We start from the raw sequence: 27,308 nt of genomic DNA, 5'->3' as shown, positions 1-27,308 counted from the left end.
CTGTACCTGTCCATGACATTTAAATGATCTATGTACCTGGATCCCCATGTCACTTTGGGCCTTCACTGTTTCTAGTTTTTCACTATCTAGAAAGTACCCTCTTCTATCCTTTTTAGGTTCAAGGCAGATAACCACGCATTTGTTGACACTGAAATCCATTTGCCACAGTTCTGACCATTCACTTAATCCATCAATATCTCTTTATAATTTTATGCTTCCACCTACACTGCTTAGAATGTCAACGATTGTTGTGTCATTGGCAAAATTGGATATGTGGCTTTCTATCCAATCATCAAAATCATTAACAAATACAATGAATAGCTGAGGACCTAGCCCACATCCTTGCACAACATCACTAGTCACACCCTGCGCATTGGGGTACCTGCCCATTATCCCTTCTCTGGTTTTTTGTGTTCAGCTAATTTCTTAAACAGATCAACAATTTGCCTATAATTCCATGGGCTTCATCCTTAGCTAAATAAGGGGCTTTATATTGGATATATATCCCTCTTGAAGTCCATTGACATTCCCCTGTCCACTAGCTTAGTCACCCCCTCAAAAAATATGATCAGGTCGATTAAACGTGACCTATCCTTTGTAAATCCATGCTTGGCTCTCTCTGATCAGCTAAAAAATTTCAAGGTGCTCAGTCATCCTATCCTTAATGATAGGTGCAAGTAATTTCGCAACAAATGATGTTAGATTAACTGGCCTATAATGCCCTGGTTTTCCATTTTTACCTTTATTAAATAGCACAGTGACATGCACAATTTTCCAATCTAAAGGAACGGTTCCTAAGTCAAGAGAACTCTGGAAGATTATATATGGCCATTTGCAATGTTCTGACCGATTTCTTTTAAAACCCTCGGATGGAAACCATCTGCTCCTGGGGGTTTGTCACACTTTAGTGACATTATTTTCTTCATTACTATTATTATGCTTATGTTAAATTTGGTGAATCCCTATCTCTGATTCAATATTAGTTTCCTTGGAATTTCTGGCATGTTGATCTCTTCCTCTACTGTAAACACAGATGCTGAGTAATTATTCAAAATATTTGTCATTTCCTTACTTTAATTAACACCATCACTCATCAATTTTCAAGGGACCACAGTTCTCCCAATCAATTTAATTTTCCTAATGATATTGTTAAAAAAAAGTATGATTGATTTTGATATCCTTTTCAAGTTTCTTTTCGTACTCTTTTTTTAGCACTTATTTGTTTTTGCCACCCACTGTTGCTTACATTATTTCCATTTGTGAGGGCCCATGCTATTTTTTGCATTTTGTTATTTTGCTTGTTCTTTTAGTTTTATGTTGCCTCTGACCTCTACAGCCACCCATGGCTGTACTTTTGACAGGTAGAGGTCTTGTCCCTTAGGGGTATAAACTGGTTCCTTTTTGTATTAAAATGTTTTTTAAACACCTCCCACTGATCTTCTGTCATTTTGTCCATTAACAACAGACTTGCCGAGTTTACTGTGAACAATCTTAACACTCCACTTTACTCGCACACTGACATTTCTGTCCTCAGCCTATTGAAGTGTTCCAGTGAAGCTCAACATAAGCTTGAGAACAACACCTCATCTTTTGATTAGGCACTTTACAGCCTTCTGGACTCAGTTCTGAGCTCCACAATTTCAGTCCATAATCTGTGCTCCATTTTGTTTCCTTTTGTTCGCTAGTTTCAGTTCTTTTCTTTCAGTCAGCAGCACATCTGTTCTAGGCACATCTTATGTTTCTTTACGTCTTGCACTCATCAGGACAAATTTGCAACACCAATTGTAAAGGGAACAACAATTTACACTGCATGAAAATACAGTGTTGATTGGTTGGTAAGTGGACTCTGATTGGAAAAGGCTTTGCTGTGGGGAATGCACCAGGGGACAGTTAACTGCTAAGCTTTTGTTTAAATTCAAGCCAGGCAGGTTGACTCTGATTGGTCAAGGCATTGCCCTGGGGAATGACCAGGGAATGGTAATCCCCCAAGTTTTTATTTAGTTGAAAAAGACACAATGCATGGACATGCTCCTCTGTCTGCAAAGGACAGGGCCTTGTATGTGAATATGTGTAGCTTCTGACATGGGTAAGTGAGCCACACTGCGAACCCGACTGTTAATACATTATCATTATTACATGATAATGACATTAGGTGTGATTTTGTGATTGGACAGTACTTGCTAAACAATCCTGGCTTTGCTAAGAATTACACTGGTAGCCAATTTAAGATTATCAGTCAGGCTCTCAGTGTGGCTCACTTACCTGTGTTGGAGGCTACATATATTCACACACAGGACCCTGTCCTTTGCAAACAGAAAGAACATGTCCAGACATTGTGCCTTTGTAGGTTGGTATGGAAGTATACATTCAGAAAATGTCAAGAAGCAAGGCATAATTTTTAAATAATGTAAGATTTTGATGTATGGAGGATGGTGAAAAGAAATGTCAAGCTGTTATAAAAGCTTAGGTCAGGAAGCATTCTGACCTTTAGCTGCATGGAAGCTTGGATAAGCATTTTCGTCTGCCGAACTCTATAATAAGACAATAGCAGTATGTTATGTTAACTATGTTAGCTAAAGGGTCTCCTGTTTAATAAACAAAAAAATCATGCATGAGGGACATTAAGTTTACAATACAGTAGTGGACAATAATGAAATAATAGTAAACTAATCAGGTCAATAATAAAATAATAGTAAACTAATTGGGTTGTTTAAGATGAGGTTTCACCTTACTCAAGTGTAAACTAATTAGTCACCTAATACGGCACAAGGCTGGACTCAAAAAGGGTATAAGAAGTCATGTGACCCTTAACACACAACCAAGAGAAGAAATAGAGACTATGGTCAACAAGAATATAGCAGCAACAAGGATAGAGCAGGAGACAGCACCACGATCAACCGGAGAGTCTGGATCTGGTGCTCCTAAGAACAAAGTGTGACTACTGCTTTGCTAAGTACCATTTTGTTATACTATTTGTGCTTCTACTTAATAAACTTACTATTGCTTATACCAAGTGTCTCATACCCAGAGTGATCAGTGACAAGTTGGAACTAAAGGTCCCGAAAGTTGACTCGAACTTACACATTTTTCAACTAAGCCAAAGCTTGGGGTACAGCCATTCCCTGGTTCATTCCCCATGCCTTGAGCAATCGGGGTTGACCTTCCTGGTTTGAATTTAAACAATAGTTTGGTAGTTAAATGTTCCCTGGTGCATTTTCCATGTTAATGCCTCTACCAATCAGAATCCACTTGCCAACCAATCAACACTCTCTTCTCATGTAGTATAAATTATGTTCCCTTTACAATTGGTATTCTTGCGAATCTGTCCTGATGAGTGCAAGACAAAAATCTTCAACAGCATGTCTTTTTTTTCCCAGCTATGCTCAAGTTCTGTACTACCAAATGACCATTATGCTTCTTTGTTACCTTTCTTGCCTGATTACCATTCTCTTTGGTCCGGAAGACAAACCCTTCTGTCATTCAATCTCTCCTAACTTTTACCCTGCTCATAGACCTTCATTTTTCTCTGTCCCATCCACCCTTGCTCGAAACCTATTACATCTCTGACTTTTCTCAGTTTTAATAAAAGATCACAGACATGAAACAAGGCGGGGGAGGTGGGGAACTGCTCATCACCGGCCACTGGAAGGAAAGTCGGCTGGCGGCTGACACGCCCGAAAGAAGCCCACCCCACAGCCATAATATGTTGTGAGTGGGCTAAACTAGGCGATAGTGGGACTTCAGTTCCCCAGTAGGAGGAAGTCTCGCCCTAGAAATCTGCTACCCAATCAGATTGGTTGGCAGCTCCAGCTGCCCCAGAACTCAGTAGTGGGTGCTGCCGGGACTGCATGCAGGCCAGGAAAAAGACAACATGGACACCAGAGCCAGGTAAGTCGGGTCCTTTTTGGTGGGGAGGGATTGGGCAGCCTAGAAAGTGAGGGGGCAAGGTGGTGGGGGGCTGGTTTTCAGGCCAGGCAGGAGGAAAAGAATGGGGTAAAATTTGGGGGGTTCCCCCATGCTCACAGGTCACCCCCCCCCGCCCCCACCAAAAGGATGCAACCCCATCCCCCTTCCTTATCACATTTTAAACGCTTCTGTTTTAGAAATGGCCTACCCACACCAACCGTATTATGGCGTGGGCACTGTATTATCCAAGTCAATTGGTTTCTTAACAAACTCAATTGACTCTTAATTATTTATTTTAAAATGGTGGGCTGCCGATTTCGGTGCCCACCCACCTAGCCTGTTATGGGGAACTTGGGGTTGGATGGGGAGGTGGTGGGCTTGCCACCTGTTGTATTTTATGTGCCCCATCCCACCGAAATATCTGTCATTGGGAAATCGCTGGAATCCATTAAGGCAGTTATAGAAAGATACTTAGAAAATCATAATGGATCAGGCAGAGTTAACTTGGCTTTGTGAAAGAGAAATGTGTTTAACTCATTTATTAGAGTTCTTTGAGGAAATAACAAGAAAGGAGAATCTGTAGATGTTGGATTTCCAAAAAACGTTTTGGTAAGGAGCCACTTCAAAAATTACTACAAGATAAGAGAGCACGGTGTAGGGGATAATATATTAACATGGATAAAGGATTAATTGGCTAACAAGTAGCAGAGAGTAGGGATATATGGTCTTTTTCAGGTTGGCATGTTGTAACTAGTGGAGTGCCACAGGGATTAGTGCAATGGCCTCAACTTTACAATCTACATCAATGTCTTGAATGAAGGAACCAAATGAATGGTAGCCAAATTTGCTTATGGCACTAAGATAGGTAGGAAAGTAAGCTGTCAAGAGGAGGTAGAGAGTAAGTGAATGGGAAAAAATTTGGCAAATGGAGTGGGCAAATATGAACTTGTCCACTTTAGCAGTGTACTATTTAAAAGGAGAGAAAGTGCAGAACTCGGCCTTAGAGGGATCTGGGTGTCCTGGTACATGAATCACGAAAAGTTAGTATGACGGTACAGAAAGTGATTAGAAATGCAAATGGAACGCTGGCATTTATTGCAAAGAATATAAAAGTAAGGAAGTTTTACTGCTGCCTTACAGGGCATTGGTGAGGCCCACATCTGGAATACTGTGTACAGTTTTGGTCTCCTTATTTGAAAAAATATATAATTGCATTAGGCGCAGTTCAGGGAAGGTCGACTCGACTCATTCCTGCGATGAAGGGCTTATTTTAAGATTAAGAGGTCTCCCTTTTAAGACGGGGATAGGGATAATTTTTTTTCCTCTTAGAGGGTCATTAGTATTGGAATTCTCTTCCCCAGAAAGCAGTGGAAGCTGGGTCATTGAATTTATTCCAGGCAGGGTTAGACAGATTTTTGATAGACAAGAGAGTCAAGGGTTATAGGGGGGCAGACAGAAAAATGGAGTTGAGACCACAACTAGATCAGTCATGATCTTGATGAATGGTGGAGCAGGTCATGACAGTCGAATGGCCTACTTCCGCACTTAAGTCCTGTGTTCCTATGAAAACACATTCGGCAGGGGACTGTAAAATCCAGCCCGTCAACTCTGTTTCTCTCCACAGATGCTGCCATAGATACTGTGTATTTAGAGCACCTTCTGTTTTTATTGCTGTGGACAATCTCTGGCTCATCACATTGAAGTCAGTTTTACCTAAATGTAGAATTTTGGGAGCTGTTTCACCTTTCTTCCTTTCAAACATCAGGCTTAACTCAGTCATATCATGATTGCTATCAAATAAATGTTCTTGCCCTATTACAGTGTTAACGAAATCTGATTAAAGTATAAGATGACGTTTGTAAAAACAAGTAGTAAATAGCAAATGAATCTTAATATAGCTAAGTGTGAAGTGATACATTTTGGCAGGAGGAATAAGGAGGCCACATACTCCTTAGAAAATGAGTCTAGACTGGGTAATGGTCAAGGGATTTGAGTACATATTCACAAATCGTTAAAAGTAACAAGTTAACAAAACCATGGGCAATGCAAACAAAGGACTGGGGTGAATTTCTGGAAGAATTGAATTGAAAAGCAGGGAAGTTACATTAAACTTGTATAGAGCTAGGTTAAACCACACTTGGAGTGCTGTGCGCAGTTTTGATCTCCATATTACAAAAATGATATAGGAAGGCCGTGAAAAGGATTTACAATGATGGGACCATAAGATAAGAGGTGATGGTGGAGAACAGGCAAGTGTGAAATAATTCAACTTTTATTCATTGAAGGTTCTGGACTCTCATTTGTGCTCATCTTGCTCTGGCAGCTAGCTCTCCCATTTAACTTCCTCTTCTTGACCCATTTAAGTGTGGCAGGGCAGTATTCATTGGCCATAAAGTGATCTGGCATCTTTAAAGAGGGAGGAATGCAGGTAGAATTTTCATTGTGGCAAGTTTGATGCAGTAATCTTTAAGAATTTATATTTCTCCATTTACCTGCCCAAATTCACACCCAAGTTTATAGTGATTCAGAGAAGAATCTAGATAAATGTCTTTAGAATGGAGACTTTATGCAACGGCAAAAATCAGACATAAAACTGAAAGCTACAAGCCTGGAAGGTTTAATGGTATGACAATCCCCAATGTTTTGTTTTACATTAAGTCCTAGAATAACTCCTTAACATCTCTGCAGATTTCCTTTGAAGGCAGACTTCTGTGACTGCCCACAATAGGTCATATGATACTTAATGAGCTGTTGTTCAACTTGTGCCCAGGCTCACATTAGTGGCTTTCATACTGATGTTCGTTTAATTGGGTTTCTGGGAGCTGCTGAATATAAAGCAGCTTCCTGTGTTAACATGACCAAATCTGTGCTTTTGGCCCATGCTAGAACTGTAGACCCAGTTTGTAGTGGTGTTAACACAGACAGCTGGCTCACTGATGCCAGTTTCAGGAATCTGAACTGGATGAGTGCCCATGTGAAGATGTCTATTCCGTCCAGCAAATGAGTACACCAGGGTAACTTCAGGAATCTGTTTACTCTTGTGAAAGCTTTGGATTCAAACCTGGATAGAATCTGCCATGAGAGGAGCAAGTTCCACAGTCTGTGATTTTGATGTTTACTTTATAAACTCACACACATTGATGTATCAGTAAGAATCACTGTGTAAAAGGCTTTAGTTTTATGAATTGAATATAATCTACAAAAACGTCAACTGTTAAATTCTACCAAATGTCCCAATAGCCATTGCTGGTGTGGACTTAACTAAAAAGAAGCAAAAAGTAAGTTCAAACGTAATGATCCTGAAAAAATATATCCTTTGAAATGAAGATGTATTGTTCAATTCCAAATAACTACAAACCATCTAAATAATAAATGTAAATAGAAAAGACAACAGAAAGTTGATCAGATATAAACACTGAAATGGTAATTTCAATCTGCTTATCTTTCAATTTGATGTTCTACATAAATAAATACATATGAAATATAAAGGCATAAATATATAAAACTCCATTGAAGGACTGTATCTATGTTTGCAAACACTATAACATACTAGTGCTGAAATGTACACAATAGATATCGGTACGACAGAAATGGCATCCGTCGGCTTACAACCCTAATTTGACACTGAGTGAGAGAGATTTACCTTCAAGGAATGTTCTACATTGTTTTCAGTAGTCAGCTGTTTCATGTTGTTTGCCATTGTCTGGTTCTGCTCTTTCAAAAGATGAAGTTCATGCTCCAACCTTTTGCACTGGAGACAAATAAAGCAGCATATTACCTTAAAGGTAGTTACCTAGGGCCTCAGCTCTGGCATTATTTCCCTAAACTACTCTGCCTCATTACCCTCACTTCCCTTCTCAAAGCCTACCTCTTTGGTCTGGCTTTTGGTCATCTGGCCAAATGTGACTCCGCATCTAATTTTGCTTTATAACACTCTAGTGAAACACCTTGGAATATTTTATTACATTAGAGGTGCTACATAAATATAAATTGTTGTTAAAAAGGATTCTCTGTCTATTATCTAGGCACACTGCAAATTTTACCTGATATCAGGGAAGTGAACAGGGAAGTGTTGGAAGGATCTGACGGGGAGGGCCTTTCTCACCACCAGCCAAGCTACGTCTTGATGCTTGTTGGAAAGTTCTGGCGATGAAGTATTCTGCCAAATGACTTTGACAGTCTGCTCGGGGAACCATCCCACAGCATCCACCATCTCCTTTTCCCGCAGGGCCTCTAACACGTTACGTGCCGACCACTGCCTGGTGGACTTGTGGTCAAAGGTGTTTCTCTGCATAAATTTTTACACGAGGGATAGGTGGTACGGCACGCAAAATGATGTGGGATGACGTTGCGGGGAACCCCCGTCATCCCATCCCATTTAAATTTTCAGGAAGGTGGGGGCACAGCCAAATCAGCTGTGCGCCCACCAACCTGTCAATGGCCAATTGAGGCCATTAACAGGATAATTAAAACAATTAAAGGACCTGCCCGTCCAATCTTAAGGTTGGTGGGCAGGGCAGGAGCTCCGGCGGGCTTCTGAAAAAACATGAAACCTCATCATGTAGGGTTTAAAAAAACTTTAATAAAGTTTTAGTGAAATTTATTAACATGTCCCATCTCGTGTGGCATTGTCACATGAGGGGGACGTGTTAAGGATTTTAAAATTTTTCTATTTTTAATGTTTGAACAACTTTCAGCGATCTCCCTGAGGCAACACTTAGCCTCAGGGAGATGTGCGCTCTTTCGTGCGCATCTGCGAAAGAGCGCACTCTCGCATTTGGGGAATCCCCCCCCACCTGCACAGGAAACGCACAGCTGGGCGGCCTTAATTGGCCGTCCACTTAAAATGGCGGCTGGGCCCACTTCTCCGGTGGGGATCGGCTCCCCGCCCGCCGGAGATTGGGTTGGGTCTGCCCGGCCGGTAGGCAGAAAATTCTGTCCCTTGTCTCCACTTCAATGATGGCAGAGTCGTTACTACCATACCCGTACATTTTGGAATTGCTTTTCTCGAGTCTATCTTGTCACTAGTCTCTCCTAACCTAGAAAAAATCTCTTCAAAACCTATTTGTTTAGCTATGCCTTTAGTCACCTGGCTAATTTTTCTGCATTTGCTTTTCAGTGTGTTCCAATCTGCTGCACAGCACTTTAAAATATCTTGTTGTATGAAATGTGCAAATTATTGTTTTAGAACTGGTAAAAGCAGCATTCCAGATCACCTGCACAGGTTTGAAACAAACACTATATTATAATGTAAAAATATTCATCCTCCCAGGTTCAACCAGGTTTTGCATCTGTTCTTTATTTATACAACAGCTGCAGAGATTCTTTGATTATAACTTCTCTTTTAGTAGAGATATAGCCATTTAATAGTCTTCTTTATGTCAGCTAATTTAATCATATTTGAGAAGTCTTCAAATAAATTTGTCTTTCCATGTCACCATTTTACTGGCAGCATCCTGAAAATTTTCTGATTGATTACTAAATTGCAGAGAATACCAGTATGATCACTTTACTAAAAAAGTATTAATTTGCTGTGGACTGCTCTATGGAAATGAACCTATCCTTTTCACCTTGCGTTTTCTACTATAAATTTCAAGTACTAATGCTGCAAAACACCTTCATGTAACATTACAAAACAGTATTGAGACAATCAGTAAGTTAGTCACAGTGCTTAACACAACAACTCCAAATCATTGTGCAGCATTGGATAAAAATGTCAAAAAGTTGGTTTATCAAATTTGTAAATATAAATAGATACATAATACCACAAAACAATCCTTCAATGACATCTAGTAAAAAAGATCCTTCAGATAATTTAGAAACATAGAATCTTACAGGAGGCGGCAATTTGGCTCATTCTCCTGTGCCAATTCTTTGAAAGGGCTGTCTAATTTAGTTTCACACGCAGCTTTCCCCCACTCTTCAAGTAAATGTCTAATTGCTTTTTAAAATTTCCTATGGAATCTTCTTCCATCATTCTTTCAGGTAGTGTGTTAACAACCCTCTGTGTGAAAAAAATGCATCTTCATTTCTCCTCTAGCCCTTTGCCAATTATTTTAAAACTACAGCCTCTGGTTACCAGCCAATTGCTGGAGGAAACCGTTTCTCCCTACTTGCTCTATCAAAGTCTCACTTTATCAAATGCCTTTTAAAAGTTCATACATTTGACATTTACTGCACTACCTTCATCACCCCTCTCAGCCCTTCATCAAATAACTCAAATAGGTTGGTCAGACACTAATCTATGTTTATCCAAATGAGAAATAACTTTTATTTTAACTAAATTTATAATTTACCTTTTGCTTACAAATAAAAGCTAACCGAATCTGTATTTTAATACATATGGATGTATTTTAAAAATTTTAGATTATTAACAAAAGGAAAGTTTTGAAGCAAAGTACTTTTGTTTAACAGAAGCAAATTTATAATTCTGTTGCCGCCTCCAATTTTGTTGTTCCAGTTGCTACAGTAACTACTTAGGCTGATTCACTTTGTTCTTATTATTATCCTGCTTTTTGATTATTTGGATAAACACACAACAGTTGCATTAGTATTCCAAATGAGCATGTTGAAATGGCTGAAGTAATTTCACATAGTTAATTATGTTGGGGGTACAGTAACTGCTGCTATGTGAGAAAACCCTCTTCAGACAAATCATGATAGTAAGCAATAAACTTAAGAATTTTCCCTGAATTGGTTTAGCACTTGTATATAGATTCATACTTATCATAACTCGGGTTAGTGGAGCAGTTTATCAAATAAAAACTGATTTCTTAAGTGTGTCAGAAAGGAATACTTCAACTATTATCCTCATTCTCTGTAGTTGGCTGGGACTCTAAAAATACTGTTCAATAAATGGCTCGGTAGCACCACTACAGGCCAAGCTGGCTAAATCCTGAAGGACATTCTGTCAGACTGGACCTGCACCAAGTGGGGAGGAAATTAACAAAAGGGAAAAACCTGCTTGACCTCATTCTCATCAATCTACCTGTTGCAGATGTTTCTGTCCATGACAGTATTGATAGGAGTGACCATTGCACAGCTGTTGTGGATACTGTCCCATTGTGTTGTGTGGCACTATCACTGTGCTAAATAGGATAGATTCACAAGAGCTCGAGCAGCTCAAAACTGGGCACTGATGTGAGCTATTAGCAGCAGCAGAATTGTATTTAACCACAATCTGTAACCCTTTGACATTCAATTGCATTACCATCGTGAATCCTCCACTATCAACATCCTGGGGTTACCATTGACCAGAAACTGAACTAGACCAGTGATATCAATACTGTGGCTACAAGAGTAAGTCAGAGGCTGGGAATTCCTAGACATGTAACGCACCTCTTATGAGCCCAAGGACGTCGCTGCAGGAGTCCCTCAGAGCAGTGTCATAGGCCCAACCATCACCAGGGGCTTTATTAATGACCTGAATTTATTATGGAGAAATGAAGTGAAGATATTCATCGATGATTGGACAGTGTTCAGTATTATTATTGAATCCTCAGATAATGAAGCAGTCCCGTGTCCATATGTAGCATGAATGGGCTGTATTCAGGCTTGAGATGATAAGGGGCAAGTAACATTTGCACCACACATACCAGGCAATGACCATCTACAACAAGAGAGAATCTAACTCTCTCCTCTTGGCATTCAATGGCATTACCATTGCTGAATCCCCCACATCAACATCCTGGGGCCACCAGTGACCAGAAACTGAACTGGACCAGCCATATAAATATTGTGGCTACAAAAGCAAGGCTGAGGCTGGGAATTCAGCTGCAAGTAACTCGCCTCCTGGCTCCCCAAAGGCTGTCCACCATGTGCAAGTCAGGATACTCACCACTTGCCTGGATGAGTGCAGCTCCAACAGCACTCAAGAGGCTCAACACCATTCAAGACAAAACAGCCTACTTAATCAGCATCCCGTCCATCAGCTTAAACATTCACTCCTTCCACCACTGATGCACAGTGGCAGCAATGTGTGCAATATATATGATGCACTGCCATAACTCGTCAAGCCTCTTGCAACAGCACCTTTTAAACATGTGACCTCTACCACCCAGAAAGACAAGAGCAGCAAACAAATGGCACCACAACCATTAGCCTTGGGGAAGTGCAACTCAGATTTAATAGAACATTACTAAAATCCAAGAGTTAAATGGGAGGATAATTTATACAAACTAGGGTTGTATTCCCATGAATTTAGCGGTTAAGGGGTGATTTAATCGAAGTTTTCAAGATAATAAGGGGAATAGAGTAGACACAATTAAACTACTCCCACTGGTTGGGGATCTAGGATTGAGGACATAGTCTAAAAACTATGGTCAGATCTTTTTGGAGCGAAAACACTTCCACACACTAAGGGTGGTAGAAATTTGGAACTCTCTTCTGCAAACAGTATCAGGTCAATTGTTTTATTCTAAATCCGAGATTGATAGGTTTTTTCACGAAGGATATGGGGCAAAGGCAGATATGTGGAATTAGATCATCCATCAGCCATGAACAGTATTCTTAGAGTCCCAGCCAACTGCAGAGAATGAGGATAATAGTTGAAGTATTCCTTTCTGACACACTTAAGGAATCAGTTTTTAGTTGGTAAACTGCTCCACTAACCTGAGTTATGGTAAGTATGAATCTATATACAAGTGCTAAACCAATTCAGGGAAAATTCTTAAGTTTATTGCTTACTATCATGATTTGTTTGAAGAGGGTTTTCTCACATAGCAGCAATTACTGCACCCCCAATGTAATTAACTATGTGAAATTCCTTCAGCCATTTCAACATGCTAATTTGGAATACTAATGCAACTGTTGTGTGTTTATCCAAATAATCAAAAAGCAGGATAATAATAAGAACAACGTGAATCAGCCTAAGTAGTTACTGTAGCAACTGGGACAACAAAATTGGATCTCTCTGAATGGCCTATTCCTGTTCCTATGTTCCCAATAGCTTTTTATTCACATTTGTTTAATTAATTGAGTCTAAATTCCCCAGCTGCCATGATGGATTTGAACTCATGGCTCCACATCATCAGTCTAGACCTCTGGATTACTAGTGTAGTAGCATAACCACCAAGCTTCAGTACCCTCAATTACATGGATTACATGGAACTATATGCTACACTGCCACGTTCAACAACCACTTCAGTAATTAGAGAAGATTAACCATGAACCATAGGTTCTTCCCCCCCCAGAGTAAAGACACCAAAATAGTTATTTAAAAAATTAAATGAAACTCTGAAGCATAATTGGATTTAAGAAATAATCAATAGAATATAATACAGAAATATAAATAGCAAGGCCTATAATTAATTAATTATCCTTCTGAATAACACCATTTTTCTTCAAGCTTTTTCCAAAAACATTTTTTGAAGCCTTTTCAGTTTTAGAGCAAATAATACACCACACTAACAGTTCTTCTTCTTTCACATTTGTTTTCTACTGTTGAGAACATCCAAAATTGATCACCTACTTTCAGAAGTGCTCCAGTATTAATCCAAGCTCTTGTTTGTAATGAATTAATGACTGGAAGTTCAGTAATGAAATGAAATTCAACAAGATTATATCTATAAAACAATTAACAATTCACATAAAACAGTAGAGCTCAATGAGATTTACATGATCTAATCAGTATATTATACAATCTAGTCTATGGAGGTGCCAAACAATCTTAACAGTATTCCATCAATCACTCCACCATGAAAAGAACCACTTTGATCTTTGAAACTCAACATCCTTCGATCTCACAAGTGGTAGCTACTCTCTTAACTTTTCCTTGAGAATGACAAGAACATTCACACATTTGTATAAAGAGACAGAGATCCTCAATATTACATCTATTTTTAGCAAACAACTGAATTTGGAATTGTAGTAAATGCTTCCATCTTAAGCTCAACAAACATTATTGAAACAATGCTACTATTTTTTCTTACAGCGCCTTCCCACTGTTAGAATTGCAAGGATGCTAATGGGATGAAGCAAGTCATGTACCAACAGTAATTCCCGCTTGGCATGTTACCAATCTTAATTTTCCCTTTACAAAGTTGCAATTTAGAACACTGGACCTTTAAGGATTCACATCACCAACACAAGGCTATTCTGCAACAATGCTGTTCAGACTGAAAGCAATCGTTTTGGACCAAATACACTGAAAGGCATTGCCACACAGGCGCAAGGTTTTGAAATAGTACCTGACCACCCCAGGGATTTAATAACCCCCTAAAGCTAATACAAAATGTTTTTGTACATTTAAAAACAAAGCCTCTATAGAATATTGAAATGTATTATACCCTCAAGCTAGAATCTCAGATTGTATTGGTTGGCTAAACACCAATCACACAGTTAGAAATATGCTTCACTTCTTGGAGTTGATTCATTGGCAAGGGGTAGGGTCCAATAAGATTACAATTATGCCTCACAATTTTGTAATGCAGCCTTGTACGTTTTGAGAACTGGAACTAAGCGACTCAAATATAAAGGCTGTACTGTAAAACAGCACAAAAATACAAAACCCATTTAATACACCAAATTTTAAAGAACTAAATTGACTTCCATCATGGGTGATTATGAAACAAATTGTTTTGTAAGCACTGCTGAGTTCAAAAAGTAGGGTTAAGCAACTTTAAGGAATTAAGCAGAAAGTTAACATTTACAGTTGCAGTGGCAGAACCTGAACCTTCTAAACATTGACTTCCAGTGACACAATGGTTAATGAGGAATATTCCGTATAACATTAAATTATAGTTCATTACATGAAAAGGAGGAAATGGATGTAACGAAGGGAAGATTTCAAGGGCAAAAAAGCAAGAGTAAGAAAGAGAATATCAATGCTGCATGGCTTGAAAATTGATGCAAGTTATTGGAAAATGAAAAGATAGGCACAGGACAGAGACATGGGGGAGAATTTTCAAATCGGCGCGTGGGGGCAGGCCCCGCATGCCGACATGTAAAGTGACGCGTAGTGACGTTGGGCGTGCGTCCCGATGTCACTGCGTGTCATTCGATCTTTCGTTCGGCGGGCATGCGCTGGCCAAACTGGCAAAGGCCTGTTAAGGCCATTAATAAACCAATTTAGGTAATTGACAGGGCTGCCTGTCCAACCTTAAGCCCAGGCGGCCTTCACATTTTTCAGGAAACCTCATCCACGGGCGGGATGAGGTTTCCTGAAGGCTTTATTAAATAAATAAATAAAAATTCACAATTCATTAACATGTCACATGAGGGGACATACCTGAATAACCTTAATCTTTCTTATTTCAAACTTAACAATCTGAACTTAGTCTCCGTGCCTCAGGGAGATTTATGCACTCTTTCATGCGCATGCATGAAAGAGCGCAGGCCCCAACTCTCCCTCCTGCACAGGTAGCACTGAGCACTACCAGGCGTGTGTCACGCTGGGCGGGCCTTAATTGGCTCGCCCACGTAAAATGGCAGCGCACAGCCGATTGCGGGCGGTGATTGGCTCCGCACCTGCTTCCGACCGGCCCGCCCGACAGACAGAAGATTCTGCCCATGGAGAAGACTATGAGCCAAAGACCTAACTTTGGGCAGAGCAATCATGATGAAGACATGAAGATAAGACTACATGTTAAACAATATTTTCGAATGTTTAAATTGGGTGAAATTTATTTCTTCAATCTAGGTTCACTTTACTATAGTCTAATTATTGACATGTCAGCTGACATTAATTAAAACATGTTTTCAAGTGTTGAATGGAGTTTTTTTTAAATCAGTTGCATTGATAAAAATAGATAAATATTTCAAAATTCATCTCCGCATGTTAAATTAAATTCATAGACTCAAATAGGGAATCTAAAATATCTTGCACAACTATTCTTCTGATCTATTCCAAATCACATAAATGTCAACAAAAGGTGAAATTCTACAGGCTGCTCCTAGCAGGAGTCCCAAAGCACAAGATGCCTACTTTATTTGCATTTTAATTGAAGAAATGCTTTGACCAGATGCCAACTTTTCTTTACAATCGTAAGTATTTTTCTGCGCAAAGGTTCAAGTTTGTGTATTCCATGGAATTACCTTAACTGTTGTCCTTTTACATATCATGTCAAATTTATTCAGGAAGAAAAAAGATGATGCAGCATTGAGCACTACCACTGGATATGTTTTTAACATATTCAGTAAATATATGGTGCAACCAACGAAATAGAACAAGCATTTAAAACATGAAAATTAAACTCTGCTGAAGTAAAAACTTCTGAGAATGCATTTACTTCATTTTGAATCTTGAAAAAGGTTGACGAGATATTGCTTTTTATTTTTTTGTATTCTCTGCCCTTTCCAAGTTTTGAAAAAAAATTCCAAATTATGTCAATCTGCAAAGCATGCACGCCAAAAGAAACATTCTCCTGCCAGGAGGCCAGGTAGATGACCTACAGTTAAATCTCTTTCCTAAATTTCCTCTTGAGCTAGAGATGCATTTCATCTGATCTTTCATCTTCATATCCATAAGCAAAAGCTTAGTTATGCCTTTAAAATAAAGCACATTTTGAGCCAGGTAGATTTAACTTGATTCGAGGTATTCTCCACAGCCATCTTCACCATATTCTTCACCGTTATACAACAACGCACACTCCAAGTTGCCTATACTGTCAACTGATTTAGAGTGCACCAAAAATAGGAAAAGCACTAATTTGCAAATTAAAAGTAAAATTGCCATACAAAACTAGTTCACAAGATCAAGACATTTAACGTAAGAACATAAAATACGGAACAAGAAAATGCCATTTGGTCCATTGGGCACACTGCTTCCAACAGATGATGTACAATTTTCACTGTCATGAACACTTTCCTCATCTTACTTTATCTCCTGGGGACTCATAAAAGCACAAGATAAATTTCCAAGAAGAGAACTCTTAATTTTTTTCAGACTCCCAGAAGTAATCAAGCAAACTCCGGTGAATTGATAAGAACGGGATTATAACTCAACCAATGAATCAGTAATCAAATGTCAGCACATGCTCACTTTACTGTGTTTCCAGAAACTGCAAGGTTCCTGCGCCAGCATTTCACAAATTGCCTCCAACAGGAGCTTTATTTGTACAAGGTACAGTAAGTACATTTTTACATAATTATTTTGGCAAACAAGTGAGCCACTGATCTTTATTAGGTACTGGTGCTGTTGCTAGGTGGTTCTGCATATTTAATTTTCATCCCTGCTGTATTAACAGCTCATTATATGGCAAATAAAATAAACAGGGTGGCTGTTGCACCAAAGAATTCCATCACCTTCCTGAGCAACATAGGCCTAACATTTCCCTCCTCGTATCTCAAACAAAACATTCCTACGGCTCTGAGAGGCTGTTGATTTTACCAAATTATTGACAGCTTTGTGTTGGGGACATGTACCCAGCATAATCAGACTTGAGCTGCCAAATCAATTTCAATTAAGGTCCTCACAGTCATCAGAGTAGGACTTTTTTCATTCCTGCCGTCTGAATATTTTTGAACCCTAATTATAGAAGTAAAAGGGCAACATGTTAACTTACTGTACCACTGAATCTTAAATAAAAATTAAGTTATGGGAGTTGAAGTAACAGAAGATGTAAATCAGGGAGGTATTTGCCCGCCAGCAATGTGTAACTCAATGCAATGGTACTCAGATATTTCAGGAAAACTCCTGTGTTAAGTTTCTGTGTGTAGGGATTTTTATGCACTCATCTCTAGTGGCAGGAATGTCAAGCTGAGCCATCTGATATGCATGCATCATATGCTTCACAGAATGCAGGCACCAGCTTGACACATCAATCTCACAGGAATCAAATAGGAAAAGTGACAAAAAAGCACCCAGTGAAGACAGGAGGGGCAAATGGATGTCACCATAGAAAAGCAGGAACAATGGATCAGGTCTAAACATTACCTTCCTGAAGAGCCCATGGGATCTTCATTTATGGAGAGGATGCTTCATGCAGTACTTTGAGAATATTCAGAGGTTACCTGGGAGCCATTGCATGAACCCAGATAACATTAAGGCTGTTTCCAAGCATAGAGGTTGAATTTCCCTCACAAACACTGTGGTATTATTCCAATTCAAACCTGGGGCTCCAATTTCCAAAAGGATCTCATTTTTGGCTTGGAAGGTAGATAATTGGATTGAGAGAACATTAATAACAGGCATCACGCGCTTAAATGGTGTCCAAGCTTGCGTTCTCAAATGATCTCTAGTCATCCACAAGTTATGCCAACAACCAAGACATGAAAATAGGAGGCAAGGATAAGGATGATACCTCTAAGGGAGACGTAATACACTGAAGATGTGCTCTAGAAACAGCTGTGCCCCTAGGTAAACTGTTCCAGCATAATTATAATACTGGCATCTACCCAACAATGTGGAAAGTTGTCCAGGTATGTCCTGACTACATAAAGCAGAACAAATCCAAACTGGTCAATTATTCAGCAATAATCTGTTCATCGATGCTCAGTTTGGTTTCCGCAGGGTCACTCAGCTCCACACTTCATTACAGCCATGGTCCAAACATGGAGCTGAATTCCAGAGTTGAGGTAAGATTGACTGTCCTTGACATCAAGGCAGCATTGCCTTGTATGGCATCAAGGAGTCCTAGCAAAATTGAAGTCACTGGGAATCAAGGGGAAACTCTCCATTGGTTGGAGTCATACCTAGCACAAAGGAAGACGACTGTGGTTGTCATCCCCAGGACATGCTGCAGGAGTTCTTCAAGGTAATAACTTAGGTCCAACCATCCTCACCTGCTTCATCAATCAATGATTGTCCTTTGATCCTAAGGTCAGAAGTGATGTGATGATTGCATGCTGTTCAGTACCATTTGCAACTCATTAGTTTCCTTTGAGCACAACCCTCTACCTGTGTTATTTGGAGCAGGAACAATCCTGGGAAGCCAGGCAGATCAGGAATCACTAGAGGTATTTAGAAATCGGTCAGAGATATTTTCTCTTCACCAAGAAATACTGACCATGATATACCTCCCCCAATCTGTCTCAAAAACGGTGTCTCCAGAGACTATGCTACACTAGAGAAGCCATATGGAAGTTATGTGACAATTTAGAACCTGATGAAAGATTATTTCATCCACAGGTACTGCACTGTCAAGTGTCTGTGAAAGTCTTAACAGTTTTCAATCATTATGACTCAGGCTGCATCAGATGAGAGCTATATCATAAACTAATTAGTGGCGCATAAATTCATTAAACAAGTGAAGAACGTCCTGCTTGCCAGGGGTAGCCTCTTCATTAGCATCTCCAAAGACTCACAGCACCTGTGTTACAGAATGGCAGAATTCCCACAAAATTATAGTTTACACACACAGGAAATGAGAGATTGTACATACATGGAAACATGTGCTGCCTTGGGCAATCCTATTATTTCCATGAAGAGAAAACGTTTTTGCTGTTTCATTGTTTAATTGGTATTGGATCAGCACCACCAAAACATTTCAGGTCTACACATGGTTTCCTGGGAGTTACCACAATGCATTTATTCTGGTGTTTGGCTAAATATAGGGAAACTGAAGGCATGAAGAATCTACAGTGGGCTGCTGAGGAGCACAGGTCACAGTTGACTTTTACTGGAAGGAGATACTTGGGTGTTTCATTATGCAATTGTTTTGTTTTATCCATTGGCGTTAAAGGGGAAGAAGCAGATTGTGATAAACATAAAGCTGGCTCATGCCCTCCATCCTCACTTATTCTCATTTCCTCCATTTCTGCCTTTTGACCAATCCAGGGCTTGCTCCTCATATCCTATGAAAGGACAAATGATTGGGGGTTCCACTTGTGTCAATTCCCTGTCAATCATTGTGCATTGCTTTATTTTTGCTAGAGAAAACAATTGCTGTGATCACTTAAGAGTGGTCATTATATATAATCCTACACAAGTATTGGTAGGGAAGCTATTTTGTTGGTGAAACTGAGTGGTTTATCAGGGTGGCTACAATCATGTAATTTGAACAGCCTCATTCATGTGGCAAACAACCTGCACTGAGCCTTTTATAGGCAAGTTGATTCTGGCATTATTAAATCTGTGCCAGCAATTCCTCAAGAACCTCTTTCTGACATTTCAACAACAGGTCAACAGAAAAATACTCAAAAGATACTATTGCCATGGGAGGCCAACTATTCTATAACAGCATGTTGTGCATTTCATGGTATAACATCTTTGTCTTCATATCATTCAATTTACAATGAAAAGGAGGAGAAATGTAATTGTATGGATATTTTTATGAATTTGACAATAACAATTATTTTATCACTCATTGCATCAGGAATAAGAATACAAACATTAAAAGATTGAGTCTTGCTCTGTCCTGCTGCTGGGTTTGACATTTACTTCACCCACAAGTGAACACAAGTGAAGTGTCATGTGGTGATACATCTGTTAACTGTTATAAATAAATACAGTTCAAGATTTAGCTGTATAATGTTCGAGCAGCTAGGTGTCAATATTTAGCTATGTGTGTGTGTTTTGATAGAAAGAAATATGAATGCACTATGAATTTTCAAATATTTGAGGTTAGACTTAAATATTTGTTTTCACGCAGATTCCAACTAGTTTGTCTGTTTACTGAGCAATCTAATAAATGACTTTGGAATTTACAGAGGCAAATTCACTATGATAGGTGAAGTAAAAATGACCTAAATATCAATATATTATGGCCCCGAAAATCCTTGGAATGCAATCCTGACAGTGACGTCAAGATTACAGCTGTTTGTACCTCTAGTTTTGACTCTGTTAACAGGAAGACATAAAACCTACATGGAGGTGAACCATACACCATGTGGGCACACCTCTACTGCAAAGTTCCTGCCCAACAACATGGGTATTAATCCTCAGGTCGCCTCAGACTTCAGTTAACTCCCCTTGGTCCTCTGTATAAGCTGTCAAAAATTTTTTAAAAACTCTTTTGTCCCTTTGTTATCTAGGCTGTGTTTCATCAGTAGACCAGTGCGCCTTATCTCATTTTAGTTTACTGGCCTCCAGGATCTCACCAGGTCCTAAATGAGCTGGAAAGTGTGAAGTCCAGCATTTGAATAGTATAGGGTGATTACAGGTTGCATGCCTTACTAGGCATGTTGGAAAATGCTGAGGAATGGTAGACACCCAGCACAACCAAATTTAAAAACACTGCACAATGTTTCATAGCAATACTGATGGATGTGCTCTTCAACCAAAGAATCTTCTTTCATGATCGTTTTAAAGTCACTGAAAGTATGGATGCTGTATAATTGACACACATTATTCTGAAAATTAATTTCAAATCTTAGATTAGAATTTAAATCACACATATTTTGATTTTATTCTTCAATATGTGCTTATTGCTATTAAATTAATATTTACTAAATGATAACATTGTTAGAGAGAAGGTAGTTGGTTAAAGGTATAAATCTTAGTTGAGTAAACATACTTACTCTTCCTAAGGCAGCGTCCCTTTCCTCAATAACTGCATTAATTTCTTCAGCAGTTATTTTCTTCTTTCGCTCCATGGTTTTGTGTATTCGATCCACAATTAAATCTCCATTCTTGTCAATTGCTCTTCTTGTATCTGCATTGTTGATTCGGTTCAGTAACTCCTGCAATGTCTATTAATAACATTTATGAGAGTTATACATGAATTTTGAATTAGATTTTATTTGGCTTAGGTCTCAATTGATGGTCACACACAAGAAGTACACTGAATAAAATGTGAATTTTTGTAGAATATCTGAAATGTACATTATTAGTGTGTCAAATTCATATTTTCCCAATTCTTAGCTCAGAGAAACCACTCAATTGTGCTTAAGCCTCTAAGATATAAGACTGACATTAAAAAATCTCCTTAGAGAAGGGCTTACCATGTCATTTTCTTCAGGGTTAATATTTTCCAACCTAGAAAAGGGACACAGAGAGCCTGATCAATAGCATTTCCTTAGCACAGCAAAATGAGTTCACTTCCTAAATCTTTCCAACCTCAAGTAATTTCATTCTACTAGTCTTTAGAGTCAACCATGACACTAAACATATTAAAGTGCCACCTGCTCTATTCCATCCTTCAATAATGCTCCATATCTTCAGCTCTGTCTGCAGACTGTTAAGTTATTAATGCTTACTGCTATATATGACTACAGGGATCAACTGTTCATATGTGCAGAGATGAAGACAGAGCTGCTATGGCGGCAATGCTAGCACTCACACGGCATTAGCCTATTCTGCCCTTCATAAATCTATTTCAATGCCTAACTTCACATTTCTAAAAATAGTCTGTTGTTTACAAAAAAGACTTTGCACAAGTGTTTCTGTAGTGGATTCTCAACCAAAAATGTACTAGATATCTTCCAACTTCAACAAAGTGTGTCTGACTTGTAGGGTTATAGGATTCCATGATAAAATAAATACAGTTTAATCTGTTTCAAGAATGCATGTGGTTCCCTTCTTAAATAGTGAATAATAAACAGTGAGCAATTTTTCTTTATTTCTTACTTCTTATAATAATGGTTTTATAAATGCAACATATTGCTTTCATACTGATGTAAGACAGAGTTGTACCTGGAAGAAACACAAAAATTGGGATTGTACCAGTACTGCATTTTGTTTTATTTGCTTCCTCCCAACAGGACAAGTTTAGAAATTGGTTGTTGAAGTTTATGAAGAGGAAGCATTAAACAATACACCTATGACAGAAATGGCTGGTGTTTAAAAAAAAATGTTAAAAGTCATATGCTTGTAGACAAAATGGCAAGTAAAGTACACCTTTTTAGTAGTCATTGATCAGCAAGAAAACGTTAAAAATCTGATGGTTTGTGAGCTCGAAAGGAGGTACAGAATAGGGGTCAGATACTTCTCAAAATAGATGAAGGGAAAATGCAAGGGCTGTTTAGTAGGTGCTTGCAGTTATCTGAAGAGACTTCAGTACAGATTAGCTGACCAATCTCTCTGTAAAGATATTTGGAACAAAGAGACAAACATATAAAGGGATGGAAGCAAAGAAACATTCATGTGGGTCAAAAACAAATAGAAGTAACTTTTATGTCTATTTTTAAGATACAAATATAGAATTTAATTTTTTTTAAAGGAGAACACCATGGAATTCAAACAACTCTAGGGCTAATACTCATATGAAGATCAACAATACTGAAGTGCTATTAATATCTCTATCATAACATATATAATGGCAATAAATGATGTACATAATCTGTCATTTCATTAAGATTATGCTTTTTATCTATTAGCTTCCTAGGTACCTTTGCACAGGTTTCAAACTAGTTTTATATATTTTGCGTTTTAAATACTTACAATATATCTTTATACCATGATTGTCCCTTTATGTCATATTGAAGTTAATGGCATCAATTTTCCAGAACTCTCCCAACTATTTTTCAGACAAAAGTGGACAAAAAACGGCACTCCCATCTTTGTGCATCTCCTGGAAACATGCCCACTTAATAATTAACAAGCATATGTTAAAGAAATCCGAATAAGGAAAATATATCCTGCAACATATCCCAGTAATTTGGATTTTTGGGATGGATACAAGGGTCATGTATTAGGCCCCGGCAGCCAGCACTCAGATCACTGACAGAGCTGAAGAAACTTTTTGGGGAGCAAAGGAGTGTGGAATTGTTCATGAAGCTTTGCCTTACATAGGCAGAGGTGGTGCCACCATTTACTAGTAGGGTGGGATTCCCCTTTCCAGAGATGCACCCTAATCAAAGGGAAAAGGAAAATTATTTTCCATTTAAGGTAGACATAGAAGATAGATTAATTGTTTAATTAGCTCAAATATTGAGTTGATTTTCTATAGAACTAGATTTGTGATCAACAACCTTACACTAGGAAACATCATACTCCTGATTTATTATAGTAGAAGTCAATATTGGATTTTCTTCTTTCCTTTTTTACACCCATATACCCATTCACTTTGCTCAACATCTGCTTAGTAATGCTGTTTCAAAAATATTCCAAATACACACTGTTAAGTAAGCAATGTAGCCAATTTTCTATCTATCCTGAAGAAACCTTTAGAGATTTGGCACAGATTATTTCATAAAAAGAAAAACAACTTAAAGCCCAGTGGATTTATTTTTGGTTTCTATGGAGCACCTAAAATGAGCACATTTTTTTTAAAGTCTGTACCTGTACCATTACCTTCCTTGTCATTTATTAGATTCACCAGCAACTCTAATACTTTTACTCTGCTTTATCCCTATATTGACTCCAAACAAAGATATTGGGCAGAATCTTCTGCTCAGCATGTGGGGGCGGGTCCTGCACGCCGACGCGTAAAGTGACGCACAGTGACGTCCGGCGTGCTTCCCAACGTCACCGCGCGTCATTCTGATCTTCAGTTTGGTGGGCACGCAGCGGAGTCGGCTGCACGCCCGCCAAACTGTCAAAGGCCTGTTAAGGCCATTAATGAACTAAAGTACTTGCCAGGGCTGCCCGTCCAACCTTAAGGTTGGTGGGTAGGCGAAGAGCCCAAGCAGCCTTCGCATTTTTCATGGAACCTCATCTGCGGGCGGGATGAGGTTTCATGAAGGGTTTATTAATTCAATAAAATGTTTTATGAAAATTCATAAACATGCTCCAGCTCATGTGACAATGTCACATGAGGGGACATGTCTGAATAATTTTTATTTTTCACATCTTTATGACTGAACTTAATTTTCCTGAGGCAGGTCCGTGCCTCAGGAGATTTTTGCGCTCTTTCGCGCGGAAGAGCGCAGGCCCTGACTCCCCCCACCCACACAGGTAGCGCTGAGCGCTTCCGAGTACACATCACGCCAATTAAGGCCCGCCCACATAAAATGGCGGCGTGCCGTCAATCATGGGTTGCGATTGGCTCCGCACCTGCCCGCACTTCTCCTGACCGGCCTGCCCAACTGAAAGAAAATTCTCCCCATTAAATTAATAGCAATTGAATCTTGCATTTAAAACAAATTTATCTAAACTTGTTTGGATAGTGCAATGATATGGCCAACCATATCATTAAGCAGTCAGCAGCACTGTGCAAAAAAACACAAATTGCAAATCACCATAATGGAATGATGCAAATAAGGTCAGATCAAAGGAGTGCAAAAAGTCCAAAACATGTCAAGTATCAGATTGGAACTATATAGTTGGTTATCTTTTGCACTGAATTAAAAATATTTGTATAGATTTATGATGTCATTAAAGCTAAAGGTGATAATTAATTGAGAAGCACAGTATGGGGTTTAAATTTTTCTACTTTCATTCAGAATATTCTTTTTTTGAAGAATAAAAGCTATTTTTAAATGTAGCATACATACCCCTCAATGGCGTGTTCTAGCCGTTTGGCTCGCACAAGAGCTTCATCTCTCTCCTCATTGGCAAGTCTAAGTCTAGCCATAACAGCTGCATCCCGTTCCTTTTGCGCATGATAGACTTCTTCAACTAGAACTGTGAAAAGCAAAAAGGCAATAAATAAGAAAGTACAGGCTTGGTTTTATGGAAATGGCAGGCAGTGGGGGCCAAAAGCAAGGATGCAAACATGCTTCGGTGGTAAGTGGGACCCAGGGGCCGCATCTTACCACTTAAGTGGCTGCTGTCTCTATTAAGGGCACTCTCGAGGGGCTGCTGGCCAGAGGACCTCCAGGGTGAAGATACATTGAAGACCATGTGTCCTCAAAGTCCAATGTAGGATTTGGGTCAGCTGGGCCACAGGCAAGCCTGGGGAGGGGTGTGATTTGCTAAGGGCATGTGTCGCCATTGCCACAGGGGTGGCCATTTCCACCGGGGTACCCCTCAATGGGCCAAAGTATGCCTGAAAAGGAGGCACTCCCCCCTCCCAGAGCCTGCCAGGATTTATCTAGTGGTCTTCCAATACAGCGAAGGATCCCCTGCCATTGACAAAGTACCAGTGGAGGTGGAAGAGACGCTTTCAGGCATGCAGCCTGTCTGTGCCTTTCCTGCCACTGGCAAAATGTCATGGTGGCAGGAAGATGACAGGCCCGCCACCTTCCCATGCTTTCTTACCAGTCTTTCCGCCTCCCAGCCTGTCCTGAAAGGACTGGTAAAATCCCACCTCATATCAGCACCATTTTACTGATGCCTTGAGGTATGAATCTTGGAATAGCTAGCACTAGCATCACCAGTATCAGCTATAGCAAGCTTTTTGTGGGGAAAAAAAAATTAGATTCAAGGTCTTCAGGTGCACCCCAAACGACAAGAGGTCTATTGGTACAAACTTCAGAGGGATCAGTGGATGTGATTGTTGGTAGACACATCCTGTTATTTGTGCAGCCAAACAATCTCCACAGTTTTAGAGAGATTTAAACCTTTAAGGACTACCGTATCTATAGTAAAATAATTAGCTTTAACAACCTAATTCAAAAATATTGTGAACCAAGAAATCTACCAAGAAAGAAGGCTTTGTACAAAAATGATACTAAAATGGGTTAATTGTTTGATTATCTCACTATATTTATGGGAGCTTGCAGTGAACAAATTGGCTGCAGTGTCTGCTTACATAATTACTTTTGAATTGGAATCATGGTTGTTAAGTCACTGTGAGCACACTGGGACATCTTGAGGATATCAAAGGTGCTATATAAATGTGAGTTCTTCCTTTCTATTTTCCTCTAAAATGGAGTTTCAAGGAAATCAAATACAGTGAAAAATTGGTGATTATTCCATGTGATTATTGTGAATCAACAACTAAGAGATTTATTGACAGCTGGCATCAGGCATAGCAGTTGGAAACATTAAATGAAAATACCAGGAATTGTCAAAATGACATTACAAACACAATGTCTGACTGCACATTCACAGAATGCAATGCATTTGCTGAATGCAAGCAATATGAATAGATTTGGATAAATTTATTTGCTGACACACAATCAAATGGTACAAGTACTTTAAAAACAGATTGAACGTGGGCATTTTAAAGCTCAGCATGTATATGTACAGGGAGAAGAGCGTACTTAACCACTTGTCCCAATACAGTTTTGAAAACTTTTTGCATTGATAGTTGCTTGTCCTTGCAGTGAATGGTTGCAACATCAGCCTATGTGAAACTACATTTTAAGCTTTGTTTTGTTAATCATTGTGAAACCATAACCTGGTTTAAATGTGAATGCAAAATGATCTCAGACAGCGTGAATCATTAGAATACAATATTTCTAATGGATATCTATGCCAATCCCCTTGAATGAGATCCAGTTTATCTTCCCAGATCTGTGAATATTACTGCAGGAGTTGTGGAGTCGCCTATTTGTTTTGGGGGTGGGGGCACTCTACTTAAAACACTGAGAAGAGGTTTGAAAGAGTAAGCAAATTACATTGCAGGTACTTCCCCCTACACTAACATCTTATTTAAATACAATTCAACAATCAGCTACTTAAATCAAAAGCAATGCCAAACCGCCTGAACCATTTCATTTCACAAAGAAGTCAACATTTAAATTTTTAAAAAGCTAGC

At 39.1% G+C, this 27,308-nt stretch overlaps 1 protein-coding gene across 21 annotated transcripts in view; it reads right to left on the bottom strand.

Annotated features, from left to right (window-relative positions):
* The window catches only part of mipol1 (mirror-image polydactyly 1), a 379,557-nt gene that overhangs the window by 178,480 nt on the left and 173,769 nt on the right, over positions 1–27,308 (bottom strand). For 19 of the 21 annotated variants that reach the window (XR_013579490.1, XM_078562782.1, XM_078562784.1 and 16 more), the window contains 4 exons: positions 25,159–25,288; positions 21,727–21,760; positions 21,304–21,474; positions 7,550–7,657 (listed from right to left, as the gene is read on the bottom strand). Coding sequence is in view for 19 of the 21 variants with exons in the window: in XM_078562782.1 (XP_078418908.1) it covers positions 7,550–7,657; positions 21,304–21,474; positions 21,727–21,760; positions 25,159–25,288 (443 nt within the window). In the remaining 2 variants the exon portion in view is untranslated. The remainder of the gene's footprint in view (positions 1–7,549; positions 7,658–21,303; positions 21,475–21,726; positions 21,761–25,158; positions 25,289–27,308) is intronic. The other 2 variants (XR_013579491.1, XM_078562792.1) reach the window with 1 other exon arrangement.

The sequence above is a fragment of the Cetorhinus maximus genome, chromosome 18, assembly GCF_964194155.1.
Source record: "Cetorhinus maximus chromosome 18, sCetMax3.hap1.1, whole genome shotgun sequence".
Classification (NCBI taxonomy): domain Eukaryota; kingdom Metazoa; phylum Chordata; class Chondrichthyes; order Lamniformes; family Cetorhinidae; genus Cetorhinus; species Cetorhinus maximus.
This window is presented reverse-complemented; position numbering and strand designations above follow the sequence as displayed.